General features: G+C 36.7%; 1 protein-coding gene across 3 annotated transcripts in view; it reads right to left on the reverse strand.

The window, feature by feature from the left end:
- MAP3K15 (mitogen-activated protein kinase kinase kinase 15) overlaps nucleotides 1–22,900 on the reverse strand; it is a 97,558-nt gene that overhangs the window by 27,184 nt on the left and 47,474 nt on the right. For all 3 annotated transcript variants that reach the window (XM_075429118.1, XM_075429124.1, XM_075429133.1), the window contains 8 exons: nucleotides 11,098–11,268; nucleotides 9,832–9,944; nucleotides 8,644–8,803; nucleotides 7,875–8,025; nucleotides 7,367–7,474; nucleotides 5,974–6,023; nucleotides 2,880–2,975; nucleotides 1,182–1,269 (listed from right to left, as the gene is read on the reverse strand). In XM_075429118.1, coding sequence (XP_075285233.1) covers nucleotides 1,182–1,269; nucleotides 2,880–2,975; nucleotides 5,974–6,023; nucleotides 7,367–7,474; nucleotides 7,875–8,025; nucleotides 8,644–8,803; nucleotides 9,832–9,944; nucleotides 11,098–11,268 — 937 coding nt within the window. The remainder of the gene's footprint in view (nucleotides 1–1,181; nucleotides 1,270–2,879; nucleotides 2,976–5,973; nucleotides 6,024–7,366; nucleotides 7,475–7,874; nucleotides 8,026–8,643; nucleotides 8,804–9,831; nucleotides 9,945–11,097; nucleotides 11,269–22,900) is intronic.

The raw sequence follows: 22,900 nt of genomic DNA on the forward strand, positions 1-22,900 counted from the left end.
AATACACTGGGTTGTCTGAAGATTGTCCTGCTATTAGCTAAGTACAGAAGCATGCAATGTAAAATCTGAAGCTATAGATAATACCCTGGATTTGCCAAGGCAGAGCCCTGATCCTAGGTGGAGACCACAGATGGACTTAATGGATGTGCATATCTTGTCCTTTTCACTTGAGGAGAAAATTCTGTGGCCACTATGCACAAACTTCAGCACAAAAACTCATCTTCCCCACCACATGCAATTGCATTCAACGGTAAAGTAGAGAGTCTTCCACTTTTCTAACCCTCTTCTGAAGCTTCAGGTACTACGAAAGGTTCACTGTCATGAAGGGCTGCTCTGAATCGTAAGCCTAAAAGAAATGCTGGAATGAGACATGATCAGAAAGATACCCAGCTCAAACAAACCACAGAAGGGTTTTTACACTCACTAATTAGATTGACTGAATTAGTTTGACCACAGATAAAAGTTATGATCTACTTTATATGATGGCTTTTCAGTTTTTGAAGCAAATGTACAGAAGCACAGGAATACATACTTAGTGCTACAAATCTGGACATTTGCTATGAGGCAGCGTGCCTTATTAAGACTTGGATTCACCTACTTCAACCTGAGCCCACAAAAAATGTGAATGTTTTTTTGTCTATACTGATTATAAACAAAGCCTACAGCTATTAGGTTCCCAACATGGATGTTTCAGTGATGTCAAAAGCACAATGGATTAATCTGATCTTAAATATCTGCAAATCTCTGTGACAGAAAAAGCCTGTGAAATGAAATTACCTGGAGTAGTAAGAGTATTAGATGTCAGCTAGAAAAACTGGAGTACCTTTGCTAAATGGCTTTTTCCTAGAATTTATTTAACATCTTATCTTTTTTACCCACTTAAGTCAGCTGATATGAGACGATTCTCACCTGTAGACTGTTTGCAACATATATACAAGATAAGTAACAACCTTCATTAGGGATTTATGCAGTTTACAGTAGCAACAGGCTCACTTCATTAAAAATGTGTTTTTTCAAATGAATGCAACTCTTGTGCACAAATAGTTCCGTAAGAGTTGAAATTTCATATACAATTAAGGAGTTCAAATGCTATTCGTTATTTTTGTAGTATACTGATATGAAAGTGCAGGGAAGTCGGAGAACAAGTTTCAGGGTTCTTGAATCTTTTAACCTTGACATACCTCCAACATGTCTCCATCTATTTCTCCTTCTAGTTCCAAAGTACTGCCAACTGCATCAGACAAAATTTCTTTCACCAACCCACAGAATCTGAAAAAGAAATAAATAGCACAGCATCAAACAAAAATATCCTTTTGGAAGGAGATTAAACAGATTCTTCGCAAGCTGGGCTTTACTTTCAAGCTATTAAACTGACTAGCATGTTCATAGGTTTCTTTTATTACTTACTTCCTCCATATGTATCCTATTTTAAATGAGGAAGGATATCAAATACACACTGAAAAGCCTAATTATTTATAAAATTATTTTATCTGCTGTAACAGAAACCAATACTTGCTTGTTATTGTAATTGCACAGTAAAATCTTGGTAGATGAAACTCAAACATTTTTGCTGTACACTGTGATGGAAAGGGCTTAGTATGGCCTTGTCTTTACAAACATAGTCAGAGAAAAAGTTGAGATATTAAAAAATCATTTACTGATTTTTAATGGTTCAATTCAGTAGTGCTAAATTTGCATCATCATATTGAGTGGTTCTCCTTCTGCACAGCGATGAGAATTTTATTACCTTCAGTTTAATTTAAATCTTCCTATGGACTTGGGTTGCAAGTGTGATTACTTTCTAAAAAACAGATTTTGTGGTTGCTAGTCGGGCATCCAGAAAGACAAGAATATAAAAGCAGTAACGGGTTTTGAAGAACAGAGTTTTGACTAATGTCCTCTAGTTCTTTGGGATGGAGATCCTTAAGTACAAGACCATCTTTTGCTGTAATCCCCTGCCTGAGCCACTCACTTTTTTCCAAATTCTATGACAAATAGTTAACAATTATTGAAAATTATTATAAAATATTCACATCTCTTTCACTGGCTAATAGAAACACATCTCTGGAACAGACTCCTGTTGTGCACTGAATAAGGCATCAAAAATGTGACTATTTCATAACACAAATTGCAATGCCAAATTAAAGCTGAGCAGGTAACATTAATTTTGATGTTTTCTGTCTTCTACACACTGCACTCTGCAGAGCTATTAATTTTCTTTAACCTGAGTTTATTCCATATAATAAATAATACTTATTGCAAGAAAAATAAACATACCATCAAACACCAAATATGAAGTGTATTAACAAATCACTCCTACTTCATTCAGAAGGTTTATATGCCAAATATCAACCCCCAGGAAGAATTTGGTCTATAAAAATCTAGGCCTAAAATTCACTTAGCATGTTTACTGTTTAGAGACAACATATCATCAGGAAACCTCGGAATACAGGCACAGACAGTAACAGATATGTGTGACACAATATAAGCTAGAAATTTCTATTGCATCTAGTTGCTCTTACTTAAATCAAACTGAACAGGTACCTAAGGGAATCTAAACCAATACAGTACCTTACATGGCATGGCCAAGACACGGGAAAAGAAGAGAATAGTTATAAATCAGAATAAGCCGCTTAAGCCTTTTCTCAGACCTACTTGTAGGTAGATGGATCAGAACAAGCCAACAAGTGTAATGAGACATTGCTCTCATCATCTTAAATATCACTGAGTTTAACTCATTATTTCTTCATCAAGAAAAAAGAAGTGAAAAAAAAAAATAATTAATTTATCAAGCAACAATGTTAGCTTTCAATCTTTACCAAATCAATTCTAATTAGAACATAGATTTAGCATGCAATACCCACACAAACTGAACTCACCTACTACATTGGTTTTCTGTAGAAAAGTAGATTTGAAAGTCATCAGAGTTGTCATGGACGTAAAGAAAACAACATCGTTCATCAAACTTGGAAATACTATAAAATTCACATTAAGAAAAGATTATTTTGGATGTAACTATTACAAGAAATACAGCAAGAAGGAGGTGGTTTTTTTATTATGAACACTTAGCAAACACCTTTTTCACAGTTGTTTACCTCAGAGAGGCAATATGCATTTATATTTACTTTCCTTACAACTAGAAGCTTTGAGTTTATTTATCTGTTCTATAACCCTCTCTCCAGTTTGATAAATGATTAAGCTACTGCTTGCTTTGGTAAAATACTCATTTACCTGAAGTGTTTTGAGATTTGTTTGTTGTTCACCTCCCTTTCCATTTTTACACAGTTCTGTCAGATTTCTTGGTATTTGATGACACCTCTATGGAAAATTAATTGCTTTGACACCAACTGAGCTATCAGGAAAGTCTTTCTTTTAAGCTTAACAGGTACTTCGGGTTTTTATAATTCCACCGCTCCTACAGTAGAACTGAACTGTGAAATACCTACAGTGTAACAGATTCTTCACATTGTTAACTTTTTATGGCCTTAATACTGATAAACAAGCTTCAGGATGACCAATATTTACTCCAAACTTCAGCACTAATTCTGACAAAGTGATCATTTATTGCATATTGTGTCTTGACAGTGTCTTATATATCCCATCTAAATGCACTGAAGTGAAACGTGAAGAAGCCGTAAAGCGTAATATCAATATGAAAGCAAATCTAGGAATTATTCCAAACACTTGCACTTCAGTATTATTCTACATAAATGCCAAGCTGTTATACTTGTTAAGGTATTCTCATAATTTTTGTGCATTAAATTAATAAAATTCATTAGATTCTTGCCTGATCTGTTTAGTCAAACTCTCAGATTTTGCTAAGCCTCTGTTTAGACAGTTAGTTAAAATACATGACAAGAAAACTATAGTAAAGTCACAGAACATTACAAGACCAACTTGCTGTAGCATCATTAAGGGCTACATGGACAAATGTTCCAAAAAATTAGAATTTCCAGAAGATTTTTTCAGAAATATGTGAAAACACACTACACTATTCTGTATCTTTGCTCTGGTATAGCAATTTCTAGTCTAGCAAGGCAGATTAACACATACCTGACAGAAGAACTAAGCAACAAAGCAAGATGATTCTTCCAAGGGCAAATATAAAGCATAGACAATACTGTACTATAAACAGTGAAATGCATTTGGTATATAAGATGAACTGGTTAGCATAAATACAAGTTAAGAGTTTTGATAGAGTATAAGTTAACTGACACCACTATGTTTTTTTACTAAAAACTAATGCAATTTCAAAAATACATCAATTGTAAGTTGTCACATACAAAGCAAACATCTAATTCCACTAAGTTTAAAAAGATTGCCTCTTCAAGCTTTGTAATCCCCAGCAGAGATTAAGAATCAAAGCAAATTAATTGCTTGCTTCCACTTAATTAAAAGTTATCTTTCTCAAAGATTAATTTCTGTGCAATGTGTTGACAGAAGGCAATTAACATTTCAGAAACGTTATGCTGAGTTATGCTCAGCCAGCTCCACAGACTTCAGTAATGACAACTTCACATCGACTCACACTGCATTGGAGTAGCAGAAAAAAATATCACATCTAATTCATTCAAACCAAAACCTGCTTCTTTTAGAAGAAAATACTGAAGTTATGATAGAACCTATATTTAAATCCACCATGGTAAGCTTTCATAGCAATCACTACTCACCTTATTCAGAGAAATACTTTTTCACTGAGCTTATTTGCTTAAGCAAATTATACCACTTCAGAGAAGGCAAACTTGGGACCTAAAACTTAGGTGCTTGTGGTCAAAATCACAGCCCAGAAGCCCTCTGCTTCCAGAACTACAGAACTCATTAGGTATCTGAATTCACGCTTGTACTCAAATCAGAAAGTTTTTCAAGCACTTAAGCTTATGCACTCACAGAAGTGGCTCCAGCCAACAGCCATTTACGTCCCTAGAAAGGCCAGATCCACCAACACAGTGACTCATGAACCCAGAGAGAAAACAAATCCCACCTCGTGTTCCCTGTGCTTTCGGCTCCTCTGGTTCTTAGCTACAGCCTGCGTAATGCAGACAGAGAGAAGAATGCCACAGACACACTGCCAGGCTGTACAGACAGGTTTCATTTTGTTTTCTCTCCTGGTGCTCTGTCTCTCACCCTTCTGGCAGCAAAGCAGCCCAACTTAGGATACATAAGCTAGCTTTTAAGTGTAGGCATGTATTTTGCAGTTGTTAGTACTAAATGTGATTCTTTTGTATCCTTTTAGTTCTCAGAACAATCCTGTTCTTTCTATATAATATTCTGATCTTCTTTTGTACTAATATTTGGAGCCATTTACATGTGACTAGTGTTTCCATTAATCTAGGCATCACAAAGTTGAACAACTTTAACTATTTAAAGGCTAGTCCTTGAGAAATTCCACTAGCAGTCTCCTCCCAGCTCAAGAATTCTTTCCTTAGCACAAACTATGTCCGTGCCTCTCTTAACACTTCTCTAATAATCCAAGTTCTATCTAGTAGGTTTTTAGACAAAGCCACATCAGAAGCATTTCTGAATTCTAAACAGAAAACAGATACCATGGTTTCCTTTTGTTAAAGGAAAACAGACAAACTGTTCTTTCACTTATGGAAGGAAGTAAGAATAGCTAAGGGCTCTCCTCTCCTTCTGCCCTCCGTGTTTTTAATATCAGAGATGGCAGTAACTTCACTGAAAAGTTCATAAAAACGTATAAAAAGCAGGTACACAGTTTAAAACAGGGAAGTCCACCAGAGAAGACACATGCACACATACACCCCTTAGATGAGTATTCCTATGAGAAATGTACAGCTCTGCCCATGCAGGGAAAGGCAAACTCTTTTGTGTTGACATTTCAAGGCAGGCTGGACAGAAAAAGCTTTTATAATAGGCAACACAAAGCAGAGATTTAAGGCAGAATCCAGATTTCCCACTTAAGGGGAATATGAAACATAAACAAAGAAACACTTCATTGTTTTCTGACATACCAACCTTATTCCCCTAATGGAAGAAGCTGTAAAATTCCACTCATGAATCTGTTTCTGTAAAGAGCAAAGAGCTATAATCACACACTGTTTAACCTTGACTTACTATTGAAAACCAAGTCATAACATGGTAAGCAAAATAAAGTTTTTCCAACATGTCTCTTTTCCTTTCTTTCTTTCTTCTCCCCCCAGATTTCAGATAAGACAGATGTCTAGGTAACGAAAGGCCATTCATTGCTGTTTTACTTACTTGAGGAAAAATGAATATAAATGGCACAAGGTGGAAATAAAGGCCACATTTCCTCATGTAAAATTAAATTTGAAGAATAAATCGTGAAGTACAATTTACCAAACATTATGTTTTGACTCCATACATCAACATTTCTTATTAAACATGGAGCAGACTATGTGCTAATTTTTTCTAGGCTGAAAGGGAGAGGAAACTTTATATAACTTCGTAAGAGGTATTGAGCCAACAGCTTTGTCCCAGAGAGCACACTGGAGGCAAAACAGGAAGGGCAGCCCATGCCTAGGACCGTAGCCCTCCATAAATCTCTAGCTAGTAGCTGGATCTTATTTATCACTGCCAGATATGCACCAAGAATTTGTTTCATACAGCAAAGCTGTGTCAGACACATTCACTCAAGGTAGTAAGTAGAACAGTGTACTGGAAAAGAAGTTCACAGATTCAGTAATTATGTGGTCTTCTCTTGCTCTAACATGCTTCTTTTCCACATTTGGCCTCTCTACATTTTTAGTCTATTCTCCATCTATGGTGTTCAGGTATCAAGAATAGGTGGTGAAATACATTCTAGATTTCAAGTCTTTCAATATGAAACTGAAATTATTTCCTACTTTTAAGAGATTACACTGTCTATAACTGTGCCTGCTACTTTCCAAATTCCTGTGCCCTATCCAATAAGCCAGGACACCAAATATTTAATCTCTTGACACTTATTTGTCACAGGCTGCCATTTTTTCTAGTTTCTAATCTTAAAATTGTAAAACTTTAAAATTTCTAAAACATTAAACACAATACCAGGCTTTATCTCTACTTTTCATCTAGCTTTGAGCTGCATCTTAATAAAAATCACACAATTCTAATAAGAAATATTTAAAGCACACCAAATAACCAAAGTGCTTCTAAGAAACATGGGCAAGATAAGTGAAATCTGAACTAGAGGTCAAAACCACTTGAGTTCTAATCATAGTCCCTCCTTTTACTTTCTCTGTAAAAAGTCAACTTTCATCTCTGCACAAGAGAGATATTGAAGCTTGTGCTTCACAGAAATGTAGCAAACTTTAAATTATTGTGACGTGCTCTAAAATCTACGTGTAAAAAAAGTGACTTTAAGCACAATGAGTCAGAATACATGAAACACATCTTCTGGTAGTTTTACCATTTCAGTGGGAGAGACATGCCACAAAGAGAGAGATCTCTCATCTGCTTCATTGTTGATTGAAACATATGCAGGCTGGTAGACTTTAGTTGGCTCTATCACCAAAACCTGAAGAGAGAACATTTTTCCTTAATAAATCAGCAGCTAATACATGACAGTCTTTTCAGATGCTCCAATATAGACAATGTGTATCTCAAAGGAAGGCCTGAAAAATTTCCAAGGGGAGAGAGAAGGTCAAGACAAGGCAGGAGGAGGCTGTGTTTCTACGTACAACAAAACAGTATTATCACAATTTGTTGCAGGAGACTTAAAAGTATTTCTTAGAATGCTTGTAGGGTGGTGGGTTAAATGTATTTTAGAAAGATTAGCAGAATACAGGGTTTTGGTTCATGCAATGAAATAACAGGCAGTTAAGTATGTAAGCATTGTGTTTAGAATCTTCCAATTCTTGTTATATCCTGTCCAGAAACATAAGACATACAAAACTTGTTTGGACATAACATCTTACTGGAAATCTCAGTCCATTAGTTGTTTCTTTCGTTGCCTCAAAAATTATATCTAGCCAGAAAGTCAGTCTTTCTTGTCTAGGAGAATGTTCTATGGTGAGTTTCTTGAAACGCTGAATTAACATCAGATTCTGAACTAATGATTTCAAGTACCTAGAATGTATTGAATTAGTGAGTCAACAGAGAGAAGACAAAATTTGACCAGATTCTAAAACCATTTAACTGACCTATACATCCAAAACATTAACTGCAAAATTAAATGTACTTTCTAATACATAAATTACCATAATGGAAATGATTGTGTGATTTTTACAGATTTCTGGAAAGAATAGCAAGTTTAGTCTAAACCTTAAGTCACCAGCTCACATGGATGTTCATGGACAATATCTTTCTGCAAAAGGATATAGTTACATGAGTAGTTACATGGTGATTAGACAGTTTATTATGAGCTAGAAGATGGTTGGGGAGGGAAGCAGCAGCTAGCTAAACTCTGAAAAGAATGGTTTCACAATATTTTCACAATTGTTTCACAAGGAATCATCACTAATTTCCAAATTCTTTCTAATAAAAGATGCGTTTCAATGGGATATAAACTCAGCAATGATGGGTACCTTAATTGCTTACCTTCCCAAAATAAAGGAATAGAGTACAAAGTCAGTTACAAACAATCTAAGATGGAAAAGTGAAGTTATCCAAGCAACTACAAGATTTTTTAAGATTTGTGTATTTCCCCATAGTTGGATGTTTGAGCTACAGCCTTCTACCACATACCACACTGGAGGTTTCAGCTTAAAAAGTTTCTCTGCTGCTTGTACTGCTTTACCAACATCATTAGCCAGCATGCTCACACTGAAGAACTGTCCCACGTCCCAGTAACTGTTCATTTTTTCTAGGCTTCCTTTTCTTCCCAATAAACTGTTCAACCGTACACCTGTAAAATTTCAATTTAAAAACATATTTTTCTATCAGTAAAACACTAATAAGTGTTTTTTACTGATAAGTCTATCAGTAAAAGACTAATAAGACCTGATTAAGCATCAGTGATAAAAACAAAGTGGAACAAGTTTTGTGCAGGAAAAAACATTGCCCAACACAGAGGCTGGGTCTGCAGATAACATCCCCAGTACAGTTCAGACAGTCAGAACTCCTACTACACACAGTGTTGAAAAACCTCCTGTGCTATCTGTCTCGTGATTCTCAGTGTAAGCTGCGCATGTCTGTGTCCTCGAGATCTGCATCTACTGCAAGAGATCAATGGCCAGAGGCTTACGCAAGTCCACCCTAGAGTAAGGTCAGGGGAATGATTTAAAGCCTCCTTTGCATTTTTCCCCTTTAAGGTTCAAGTATGTGTTTCAGACAGGATCTGATTCCAAATACAATTTTTAACTACTATCTTTCTAGGAAGAACTGTATATCTGTTTCTATTATATGATTTATTTATAGATGTACAGTGGTGGGTTTGAGTTAGCACCTACAGGGAAGATGTGAATCTAGGTAGACTACTAGTTACTGTCCTGTTAGATCCATCCAGGTGATACTTCCTGTGGATCTCTCAGTTCAGGGACAACAGAAACCCTGTGGATCCTTCCCTAGCATCCCTGAGGAGAGGTGGGCCACACACTGTCACTTCCTGTCTTTGTGCTGTGTTGGCTATGCAACGGGATAATCTCTGCAGTGCAGTAAAGGTAGTTTAAGGATGATATTGAAATTGGCCCTTCCTTGTTCCTTTCCCATCTCTGAGACCCTTTAGATGGGCCAAGTTACTAGAAACTGCTCCAAGGCAGCAAGGAGAAAAACAGTCCTTCAAGATCCCTATGTTTCAGACTGCCATCCAGGACCCATCAACTAAAAAGCCTGAACCACCTTTCTGTCTGTGCAACTCATCACTATAAGCATTTTGTTTTCTCCATAGGGAGAGGGGCAGAAAACTTGTCTGTGGCACTGTGTGTGGATATTTACCTATTTTTCTCAGTTCCATTGAGCTTTCAAACCGTTGTCCTGCAACAAGTAGCAGAACTGCAAGGTTAATTCCAGAATACAGAGTTGACTGGAGTTCAAATCCTTTGCGATACCTGCAGAGAAAAGTCAAGAGCTCACATCTCACTCTATAAAAAACCTGAAATACTGCAAAGTTCTAGTAGGTCTTTCAAGCTACTAATTTACATAGTAAACTATGTACTAATTTACATAGTAAACATTTTCAACTATTCATGACTACATGAATAGTTGGTACCAATGGCACTCTTCGCAAAGAGCACTTGAAAGAAAGTAGCTTTTTGTCTTAGGGAGAGAAAGAAAAACTTCTGCTTAGTTTTCCGGACTGTCTCCTTGTGTAGTTTTGTGAAAATAAACTGGTTACTGCAAAACTCTTAAATGCAATAGAACATAATTTTAAAATATTATTTATACAAGAGAAGCAATGAAAATATTAGTCTTCAGTGCAAGTTTAACAAAAGGCTCCAGTCCAAGCCCTTTGTTCTAAAGCGTCACATTCATTAAAAGTAATTGAGCCACAGCTGACACAGCCTGAATGCATACCACTAGCTGGTGCGCAATAAAGACATTCACCTGAGGCCTGTAAGTTCACTGCTACCTATGTTGCACTAACCATGTCGATGTGATTTTGGGGTAAAAATAAGAGAGAACGAGAGAGGTATTTTCACAGTTACAATACAAACCACACATTGCTAACGTTATTGCATTCAGCAATAGTTTGTATGACTATACAAAAATACATGTGAACAGTATGTCAGTGAGAGCCTGTGTGCACATGCACGCCTTACTGTTATAAGAAGATTCATAATACAGTTTATCAGTATTTTTCCTTATATACACTAGATCATTGCATTTCCTGGGGATCCAAGGTGGAAACCATCCTTGCACAGGGGACCAACTTAATTCCTATGACCTCACTTGCAGTTCATTTTGGCCTTGAAGCAGATAAACTGTATATTTTCTCTACAAAGTGGTGGGTGAGTGTCCCCCCCCCCCCAATAAACTACGTGCATCATTCCATGTTTGTTATAGTCTATAAAGAGAAGCAAGGAAACATACATCCAAAGAACTGGTGCTCATTAAACCAACACCACAAACAGACCCTGAAAAAAAAAGACATAACAAGTAGAACATTTGATCTTCTGGTTCTTACAGCCCTGATTTTCATAACCAGAAGTAAAAGTCTAAAAACGTTTTGAAATAGAGATCTTTGTGGGGTTTTTCTGTTACCATTCAATAGCATGATCTCGACTATTGGTGTCTTTACAATCAGAATCAAGAAACATATCCTTGTAGATCCTCCCACATAAGCAAAACATATCTGGAGCAGGGTGATCACACGTGTGCAGGACTTGAAGCATAACTTGTAGTGCCTTCTCCCTGTCACCTGCATTATTTCTTCTGAAATCAAATACAGAGAACAAATAAATGAGTTCAGATCTGAAACAGTAACTGCAAGATGGTGGAAGAACATTATCCTCCATCTATCCCACAACCCATCCATCATTACTATATACAGACTTGACTTTATTTACACTGATACGTGATTGTTGGTTGATTGATAAAAACCAAATGTGTTCTCCTATCATGGGACTCTACTTTTAGCTCGCTTAAGAACCAATTAAAGCCCAGTCACTCCTCTACAAAAAAATAATAATCTGCCATCTCACTTGACTCCTCCCTGCATAAGCAGACAGACTGCACATCCTGCAATGAGAAACAAGTGTTTGTTTCGTGTTCATTCCTGACAATAATTATACAAAACCGGTCATATTCAGCATTTGAGCTGACAGCTCATTCAGCTATGCCAAAGATTTGTAATCTTGAATCCAAAGGATCCAGAGCCAATACCAGGCAGTAGTGACTAAGTACAGGAGAAGCCACGTCAGCCTTATTTCAGCCAAAAGAATGCTGAAGCTCAATATGGGTCCTTTTTACTACAAGAACAAAAGGGCAAAATTTAACTGGATTTCTTTCTTGATTAAAATTCTTCAGATTAGAGAAAATTTTTGAAAACAAACAGCTGTCATAGAGCTTCTTTTGACAAATATTTAACAATCATATCAGTAAGAAATCAATGATTAAGAAACATTTCAGTTCCTTACTATCATTAAACACATCAGAATTTTTGCCTCCCTTTAACATGTTGGTTTTTTAAGTTTAGAATTCACTACTTCCTGAAAAAAGTCACTTGGAACAAACAAAAACGTCTATTTGCAGAGTAATGCAAACATAGCTTAAGAGTTTAATAGCCTCTTGAAGACATCTTTTAATCACCAGAGAGATTGAAAATATTTACCAACCCCTTTTCAGAACTGTTTACCATTTTTAGATCCCTGCCTAGGTATCCAGGAACAGGCTTACAAGCACGGTGATTACTTTGTCAGCAATACCAGTAGCAGATAACGGTTTCTGGTAAATTTATTATTTGCATGCCCTGAAAGGATTAATATTTACTGTAAAGTGGCTCAGTTCCTTAGGTAATCATTTGATGCAATAAGACCAATAACAACACATCTGTAGCAAAAATCAGGCTTCTGTGCCTGTTAGGTGGTGGAGGACACCTAATAAGATTAAAGAGATGCGTAGCTAGTCATGCAGGCTTCATCCTGCCTTTGATGTCACTGGCAGAGTGTAAACTTTCACAGAGAGTACTTGCATATTTCTTAAAAGTTTTTTTTTTTCTTCAGATTGATTGTTATTCTGAAATTAATACTAGTCTGCTCTAATGAGCACACAAGGAGAAAGTTAGTATCTTCTTTAGTTTTACAAGAAATAAACAGAAATCAAAAAGTGTGGAGGTAAATCCCTCATGCAGCTTAGTGTGCTGTAACCAAACCTGCTGTGAACTAACCAGATTCTCTCAGTAATAGCAGCCAAGTTCCACCATTGTTAATATGAACACAAAGAAAGTTGAGTAAACAGAGCTTAGAATGAAACAGGTCCTAAACTGTAAGTCCAACAGGTCCCAGGTCATGTGTAACATGGTCACAGAAGTCAGCATGCGTTCAGGCTTTTGCCGAAAACACAAGAAACGCACAACTAGTACCTAAGTTAGAGCACTTTCACATGGAAAAAGAAAATTTAAAAATCACTGCTTCCCAGACAAGGCAAACTTTGAATCAACTCTGCCTTGTATGAAAGCAGGTTAAATATTAGGGTGTTATGTACTGACAGAAAAAGCATAACTTTAAAGAAAAAATGCAATGCATAAAGCAAGACCCTGCTTAAAATAGGACACTGTCGATTAACACTTCTGGACATTAAAAGGATGAACCTGTACACACCAAATACAATACCAGGAGCATTTCAAAGGACCAAGCCCTAAGAAAACAGTGTAGTAGAGGACTCAAAATAAAATTAAAAGCTTCTATCTCTTACACGATAAGGAAAATATAATAATCAAAAATATATTAAAATAAACAGAATTTAACACATTGCATTAATTTAACAGGATATTATTAAACAAACATCAGTTTAGACACCTTTATATTAAACTCTATTTTTCACAGCTGCAGAATTTGTTGCCCACTGGGCAATACAAACCCAACATACTAGTTACAACTCTACAAATTTGGGAACAGTTATTGGCTTCTAAAGCAATCCCAAGAAGAGAGGGCTAACAAGAAAAAAAGCAACAGAAAAATCACATAATTTTGGCTACAAGCAACTTCTTTAAGCCAACATGAAAATATACTGTTGGATATTATGCAGAACCTGTTATGCTGGACAAAAACAGATTTTCATCTCTTATTTCATACTCCACACTTTGTCAGATGTGCATGTCTGACAGCTTGTAATTTGTTTCAAGGTATCTTGAAACAGGTCTGTGGTTCTATCAGTACAGTAAAAGAGATAGTCCTAAACCCTCAAAGCTGTGGCACTGACTGCTATTTTTCTCTAACCAATACCAAATATATCAGCTTCCCCACTCTCCCTTACCCCGTTTTAAGTTCATAGTAGAGTGAATCACACAAATGTGTGTTGGAAGAGATCTATGGAGGTCATCTAATAGAACCTCCTGCTCAGAGCCGGAACATCTCCCAGTACTTGCAGCCTTGGCTTTGTCTGAAAAGCTGAATCTTTTAAACCTCCAAGGATGGAGATGCCATGGCCTCTCTGAACAGGGAAAGCTGAAGTACTGTATGTTATGATGAACAGTTGTGAAAAGGAAGGCAGAAAACTTTCTATTCATCCAGCAAAGTGGTGCACCAGGTGAGGCTGATCCCCTGAATATGAAGTTTTACAAGCTACAGCAGAATCCCAATTGGCTGCTACAGAAAGGACCCTACCTTAAAGAAGTCTGCTTACGCATGCAGTGAAAATGAGAGTGACTCTTCATGGTTTGTTCGGGTTTGGGGGGGAGCAGTTTTTAAAATCACTAATCACAATCTGAAACCTCTTTCAAAATACAGTTTTACCTTTACAAAATACATGTCAATGGTAAACAAGCTAGAAAAAAGAATACTACTACAATTTATTCAGAAACTATATTAAAACAAAGCACATATCATGGGAGAGCTGGTAATAATACTGTTTTTTTTCCACTGTTTTCCTTGTTAGCACATTTTAGTTCTCTCCCTGCAAATCTAGCCTTGCTAGAACTTGCACAGCAACCAAACAGAGAAAATCAGGCTAAATTATGTGAACACAATAACTGGAAAAGCTACTGCCAGTGAGGAAAGAGATCTTCAAGTTACTTCTAAATACTAGGACAATTACAAAAATATCCTAGTGCTCAATGAAACACTGGCAAAATCCCACAAAAAGTAAAATGCTAGGAAATAAAAGAAAATGGACAGAGAGTAAAAATTAAAAACATCATGACACCTTTTTGCAAATACCCAGCACTGTGTACAATTTTAGGCTGTATTTAAAAAAGAAACTAAACTATTAGAACTGGGAAAAAAAAAATCAAAGAAGGGAGAGAAGAACGATCAATGGTATGCAATGGTTTTTGTATGAAGAAAGCTTCACTAAACTAAGGTTTTTCAGACAGAAATGACTATAAAGACTTTTTTTTTCCCCGAAAAAAGTTGTCCTGTAGGTGACCTTTATAGCCTTTAATCACTTTCTCTACATTACTCTTCATGTTCTTCTTCCAGTTTAGTTTCATCCAACAGTTGGTATGCTCCAGAAACTGCTCACTGATTCTCATGCCAATTTGCTAATGTTGCCATGTGATTTATCTGTCTGCTTATTCTACCATGCTTCTTTAATTGCAGAAGCAGTCTTCTCACTTCCCTGTCTACACAAGCCTCTTTTGCCTGTCCCCCTGTCCTGCCACACTATCGACTCCTCCTTTACCTCTTAGGATCACTCTGTACAAACGTGATGAGAGCAGTTTAGCACATAATTAAACTAATTTTTTAAGCATGGGAATATAAATGCACATACTGAGCAAGCAGAACTGAGTTACAATCAAGTTATGGTGCAACTTCAGTTTGTATCACATGTCCTAATTTGCTGCTCTCCACCCCATCCTGCTGTCATATTTTGTCTCAACTTGGGGCTGAAGTTGGACATTCTTATACCTGAGAGGTATTCAACTCAAAAGCCTTCCTCTGAAGCCAAGGGACAAGCTGTAAAATGAAACAGCGTTGCTTCTTCCAAAAAGCAGGATACATTTAAAAAACTTTCTACTACTAAGTTATGAAAGGATTTTTTCCATCTCTCCCTGCCCTATCCCCACTTCTCCACTCTCTCCTCTCTTCTCCCTGTCAGAAAGAAGCTGCTGTTCCATAATTCAGCAACTTCAGTCACCAGAACTGTGGCTTGGATTTAGAAGCCCAGAGGTACTCTGTGCTGCTGAGAGATGTTTGCTTGTTTCCATGGGGGAACAACTGCACCACCAAGCATCCTAAAGGATGCACTCATGCTCTCTCCTTGGGTTGTACACACAGCATCCTCCTTAGCTATTGATAGTTAAAGGATCTGAGATACTCTCAGATTAAAAATTCATAAACTGCTAATGGCGCCAGAAACCCTCCCTTCGCATATTTGTCCTGTCCCCATCCACCATCCCCACAATTCTCTAGGCCTTTCCTCCCCTGAAGCTCAAGAATAATTTGTTGAGGATTGCTTCAGTTCGTTCAAGTTTTCTCTGAATCTGTACTAATGAAGGGAGGTTACAAAAACAGCCATCAATCATCATTTGCAGAAAGCAGAATCTCTTTACAAATCTATCCTCCTTTTCCCTTCCCAAATTTACTTGACAATCACAAAAATTACTGCTGGTCTCTCAGGAAGTCCCTGAACCACAGGCTGGTGGAAGCAGTAGGAGTATTTAGGGAGACTTATCACTATACATTTTCTCATCTCCATACTCTTCCCCAGGTATCTGCTACTGACCGTTAAAGACAGGAATCTAGGCTAGAAAGAACTATGCCCTGAACCAGTATGGCCATCCTTACGCTGTTTCTCTCCCCTAGTTCTCAAACACCATCCAGAAGTCCTGTTCATATCACAGCCTTTCTCCTGGAATAACACTGCCTTATAGCAAAAAACAAGTTATCTTTTTTTTCTTTCTTTTTTATTTCATGGCTTCACACTTCTTCCCCCCCCCCCCCCCCCTTAAATCCATTCTTTTCTCCAAATCCTACTCTTCACTGCAGTCATTGTAAGAAGTCCTAGTTTTAAATATCCCTAAACTAAAAATTCTTGCTGCTTCACAGGCTGACTTTACCAGCTTTAAAGCATTGGCATGGTTAACGAGCCAGAACTACACTCACTGAATCAAGCCTTTGTCCAACAAAATTAACAGGAAGAGTACAGCTTTCACTGGGACAAGAATCAGCTCAATCTGTAAGTAACAGCTGATACAACCTTTTTGTTCACATCTTCCCCTGTATGGCTTGTTTTCATCTGTCTAGCTGAAGAAGACCATATACTATAAAAAACCCGTACATCAGTGAAAAGTAGTTCGCTCAGGGGAACCTACCTTTGGTTTTCTGTAGATTTCATGCTGACTTACTGATTTGATCTTCTCTTATTATTTTAAGGCCTCCATAATCAAACAGATTTCTTGAAAAGCAATGCAGAGGGGAATAAATCAAACCATAACAAACAATTCTGAAAATGTTTCCCACAGAATAGTACATTCAAAAAGAGTCAGCTGTTTTTTTCCACTCTATTCCTATATGAATCCTGTTTATCTTCTGATTTCAGCCTTGAAGCAGCAATAGTTTACTGCACATATTACGATTTAAAAACCCCCTGATCTCACTGTCACATTGCAGAGGAAATGTCAGTGAGACCACTTAATCTGTTAGTATAAACACAACCTTTCATAAAATAACTGGTCTTCCTACACTATACTGTGTTCATTTATTATCATGTACAATACCTTTGCTTACAGTAATGATATGTGATTAATAACAAAATATATATTTTGAATTTTCTTGCATAACAAGAAGACACCGTTAGTTAAGTATGCCTTAATGACTCCCTAGCAGACAATCTGAACTGCTACTAACTGAACAGAAATCTGCAGAAAAAAAGATTTCAAAAAAATTCTTAATTATTGAGGAATACAACAACTGATTTCAAACAGAGTTATTACACTTGCATTCTCACTTAAAACAAGACACTGATTTGTGACTTAAGGCACATTTCACTGAGGACGTGATTTGATTGTAGAACCTTCAATATCTGAAAGTGTGACTGAGGAAAGCAAGACCCTAAACTGGGCTTTGAGACTGGAACTAAATTCGCAAGTCTCCAGTTAGATATGAAAAAACCAGCTTCTCCCCCCTCCTTTCAGGTGCTTCATGCAAACCACTCATATAAAATTACGAACACCATGATGTGTTTTTTACTAAATCTGAGTAATCACAGAACAGACCATTTTAAATAACCCAGCATTTTTCAGTGGGAATAATTTCCTACAGCTACTATTATTCACAATTACTAGTGATTTTCTACTTGCACCCTGTTACGCCCTTCACTTGCTAATTGCCTTTTTTTATTATTGTATTGGAATATGTTGCTTGTTAAAACACAACATGCTGAGTTAAATAATAGTGACTGCAGCTGCCCTCATCTTTAATATAAGTAAAGATAGAACCACCTTGGAAAAAGACTGAAGTCTTCACAGCTCTGGCCTCGTGTCAGGGCTGAGTTTGATTTTAAAGTCTACTCTGTTTTGAACACAATTTGGCATACCCTTTGGACTCTTTGCAAGCTTCCAGAACTTGCTAACTCCAGTCCTGGTAAATAAGGCCAATTGGAAAAAATTCAAACATAAGTGTACTGCAAATCATCAAAAACTTTGCTATGCAGCCCTAAATTAATGAAGTAGAGCCTAAGCAAACAGCTAGCTGACAAGCACATTTAGCATTTGAATTAACTATAAATATCTGTACTTTTTCTATCTACTATATATACACACCACAGCAACAGGAAATAAAATAATAAAGAACAAATTAGCATCCTCTTTTACTACTTTCATAACCTGATTACAAGCAAGTAAATTAAGTAAATTCACAGAAATGGACTGTAAAACTTTCCTGTCGCATTGACTTTGATCATTATTTGTACTGCTCATGTGACTTGCTCAATGCTTTTAGATAATGTGAGGCAATATAAAACACAGACTAGGAAATGGTGCATTTTATCCTAAAATGATTAAATAAGAGAAGATATTGTATAAACTTTATAAACTTTTTTTTGAAATGTGATATCACAGTCATTGCTTTCTACAAAAAGGCTTGATAGAAAACAATAATAGGCTTTGGAATAAAAACCCAACAAACCAAAAACCTTTAAGAACTTCTTTCACTGTTTGGTTTGGTTTTTTTTCCAGATGGATCAAAAATTTAACTGTTGCTTGTAATTAATTCACTTAATACATTAAAACACTGAAATATGGTGATTCCAAACACAAAAGACATGAATATATGCACATATAATACATTAATAAGGTACATTGAATCACTCTAGATGTTCATCTCCCTTGAGAATTCGTGCATTAGTTCCACATCTGTAAATGTAAGTAAGCACCATTGTTCTATTTCTCCATATGGTGACAAATTACCCAGGTATCACAACATGAAAGGACCCACACGGAACTAATGATACTTCATGTGTGGGGTGGAAGGCTGTGCCATATAATAAATGCGTATTTATCATATGGCACTGTTACATCTTTAACAAGCAGACTGACACAAAATACTGAGATACTGACCAGCTGACCTCCAGCTATTCCAGTACACCACACCAGGCAAAGTTCTCGAGGGAAAAAAATCAGATAGCCTTCAATTAGACACACATTTAAAACAGAGGAAATAAAATGGCAACCTTCATTCAGAAATTTCTTAGCTTTCAAGAATCTGGAACTTTGAGAGCATCCTTTCGTGGCAGCTCCCATACCTCATCTTCTCCTTACATGCTAGTTGCCTCCCGGGCAAGGTATACCAGAAGACTAAAGCAAACAGCCATCCACCCCTGAAACACCCAGTCCTTACTTGCACAGCATCTTACTTCATACCAAAGCTATGAATACAAATATCAAAAACATTCATGTTTCACATTTGGGCTGAACTTATACCTAAAGACGTGTTCCATCCTATGCCTAAATTAAGATACCTAAATCTCAGCTGGGAGGCAACAAGGAACAACGTCTTAAATCAACCCATGTCTGTATAGGAGAGAGCACTCTCTGCTCTGCGTGTGTGTGGAGTCAAAATTAACTAGCTTAAAACACTGGTGGAGGAATGATCTTTTGCTCCCTTGGACTTTTAAACAAGCAGCCAGGAGTGTGACCTACTTAGATCGCCCAGGTTTGGAAACAAGCACAAACCTCTCATTGCAAACATCCATTATTACCCTCTATGTTATTAGACCTAAGAGATGACAAATCTAAGATGCTCTCAATGGTCTGCTCCAAGATGGAAATCGGGGGAAGAAGAGAGTGATCTAGAAGAGGAGCTGTGCTTAAAAACCTGCTATGTAAATCAGGGCACCAGAAATTAGCATGAAAATGTCTGCCTCCCCTACAAACGATAACACTTAAGTGCTTTAGTACATTTCTGCACAGTACTTCCCAGGCAAGCGCAGTCTTGCTTTGCTCATGATCCAAGCCAGCTCAGATCCAAGCTGCCTCTGAACCAGAAGACATGCAGCTAGGCTGGACCGCTGCTGAGTCTAAAGTAAAACATCCCTGTTCCTTTCCTTAGCACAACTTGTTAACTTGGACCCAGAACTGCACCCAGCTGTTGTTCAGATTGGGCTTGTGTCCTCCTGCTGCACCAGCAAATACTTGAGGCCCTCAGAACCAATGCTCTACCACTTGCCTGCCACATCGCTAGCTCTACGCAGCACTTGAATAACACCGACTTGAAAATGCTAAGGGAAATTAATTGTCAACAGAACTCAGTTACAGAGTCCAAGAGGAAACAAACGAGTGACTTTCTCTGTTGATTATGATCACAGTTCTGGCACACTTTTGTAATAAAATTAAGCAAACATTAACTTCTGCAGGGTCAGATATTCTTACAGCTGCTAATTCTGCTTTGCTTACGATGTATTTTGTTCCCAGTAAGCTTCTGCTTGTACTGAGCAACACTAACACTGTTCTGTATGACGAAGTTAATAGAATATTAAGTGAAACATTGTTCTGTATTTTTATAAACAGATTCTGATAGAACTTGCTAAAAAGAACTTGCTCTTAAAACAGAAAAAATAAGTGATTAAAAAATCCCATGGAAGTAAGATGCTAAAAGCAACACTTCAAGGGTCATTTTGCACTAAGTGGTCTTGTTATGTTATGTTACAATGTTCGAGTCTTAACTTTTGTCCATCATTTTGTTACAAGAAACATCTTTTATTTTCAAAAACATCTGTAGAATCTAAATTCTGCATTCTTACTGATGGAAAACTGGTCATTTGTTTCTGAAAAAACTTTTCCATAGCAATGTTCAAATTGTTCCTTGAAGAACACAAGGAGAGTCACGCTGGTTCAGGCTAATGATCGATTTAATGAAACCTTTTGATGGGGAAAGCAAGTTCATGAGCAATTAATTTTGTCTTGTCTTACACGGGTGCTACTGGCACTGCCAAAACAAAAGATTGAATGGCATGACTTTCACATGCTGCTCAAAATACTCAGAATTTGAAGACAAAGAGAGTAAAAGAGCTTGCCAACTTTATTATGCACATCTAATGAAAAAGTTTTAAAAACTGATCGAATCAGGATATTTTCTGAAGGACGAGGCACAACCCTAAAATTATTCTTGCTGGCAAATTTCAACATCTTGAGTCAAATTCCTGAAATAATAAAAAGTTGGACAAACTTTTTCTGAAAAATAAGGCCAAATTCTTTTTGTGGAAACCACTTCTCACGACATCAGTATGATATCTTAAGACAACTTGAATTTCAGAAGCTCTATAAGATCAAGCTTGCAATTTTTAGGGGTTGGGTGAAAAAACAGAGGAAAAACATACCATCCAATAATAACATTAATAACTATAATATTCAATAATAATAGCTATACGGCTAGGAACATGGTTTATAATTTACATAATTTAATTAAGGAAATGTCAAAACACTGGTTTCTACTTTAAAATACTGCCTTCTGTGGTAAATTAAAAATTTTATACAAAAGGTGCATGTTTTCCTTTTATTTTTAAGCAGCCTAATGAGAAAATTATCTTTCATTAGGTGTGACAAATACCAGAGCAAACTGCAAGTTATATAAAAGGATTCTCTCTGTCTTCAAATATTCAGATCAAAATTTTCTGGAAGATATACTTCAGTGAAACAAGTTAACAACTCAGTAGATAGTTAATCAGCGAAGATTTAATGGTGTATGGTATCAGGGGTGGAGAATCAAGATACCCAGCGTTCACTTCCAGTCTTCCAAAAAAAACTACATAAGCTGAATTATATGTAGGAACTACATTCATATATATGGTATCAAGAGCTAAATATTAATATTTTAGCCTTCTTATTAAAAAGGCTTCATCATCATCTAGATTTGGGTTAAAGTTCCAAACATGGGTCTAATTATCTCTTTCTGTGAAAGATTTGGGCATTGGCTGGCACCTGATACATTTCTTCTCACAGAGGTAATTCTCATTGTAATCAATTCACTTCTCAGAAATTACTGGTTTTCTTTAATAACAAAAAAGGGCATTTCAAAAAAGTCTAATTCCAGCCTTCAAAAAACATCACTATAGCTAGCTGTCACAAAAGCATGGACATCAGAATTATGAGCAATATCAGCCACACCTATGCTGAATAGTCTGTATACTCTGTATTAATCACTACTACATTCTTTCAAAGATCACTTCAAGCTGTTTGCCACTGCCACGCTCAGAGGATCACTCAGCCTATTAACAAACCACCAGATCCTTTTAAAAAAATCAGTTTTCTACGAACTTTGCTGTTGCCATGTACTGCATTCTTTGTTCCTATATGTATGACCTTGCACACAGTTGCATGAGAATTTTTTTTTTTTTAATAGAGAACATGGTCTACAAAATGCTGTGAGAAGACTGTTCTTTGACACAGAATTTCGTCTAACCAGTTACTTTTATTATTACATGTGATTTCATCTGTATGAGATCGATTTTCTACAATACAATATTAATAAAAAATATTTAGAAATGAAGTAACTATTATAATTAGCCACTACAGAAATTTGTAGCTAACTAGAAGAGTTCAATAATATTTCTGTGCTTCCTAACCTCGCAATGCTCCTGTAGATCCAGATCACCTTTCAGCCTTTCAAGGAAGCTGCATCACAAATGTGCATTCATGCATCAAGCAGTGCTTGTTACCTATTACTTTAATAACTCATCCATAACTCTGTCATGGTAAACTTTTCAAGATGTTCAGAATAATCAGTGACTCAGAATAAGCAATCTCAGCCTGACCAAGAACCCATTTGTGTCATTGGAGTCTTTCACAATTAGTCAGGTGGCCTTTGGAACAGATTGACTCTCACTGGGTTGTTGACAAAATGATGGTTGTTGGAAAACAATGATTTCTAAAGTTACAAACTGACCTGGTGCACAGGAAGTACGGGATTAT

The sequence above is a fragment of the Opisthocomus hoazin genome, chromosome 1 (assembly GCF_030867145.1).
Source record: "Opisthocomus hoazin isolate bOpiHoa1 chromosome 1, bOpiHoa1.hap1, whole genome shotgun sequence".
Classification (NCBI taxonomy): Eukaryota; Metazoa; Chordata; class Aves; order Opisthocomiformes; family Opisthocomidae; genus Opisthocomus; species Opisthocomus hoazin.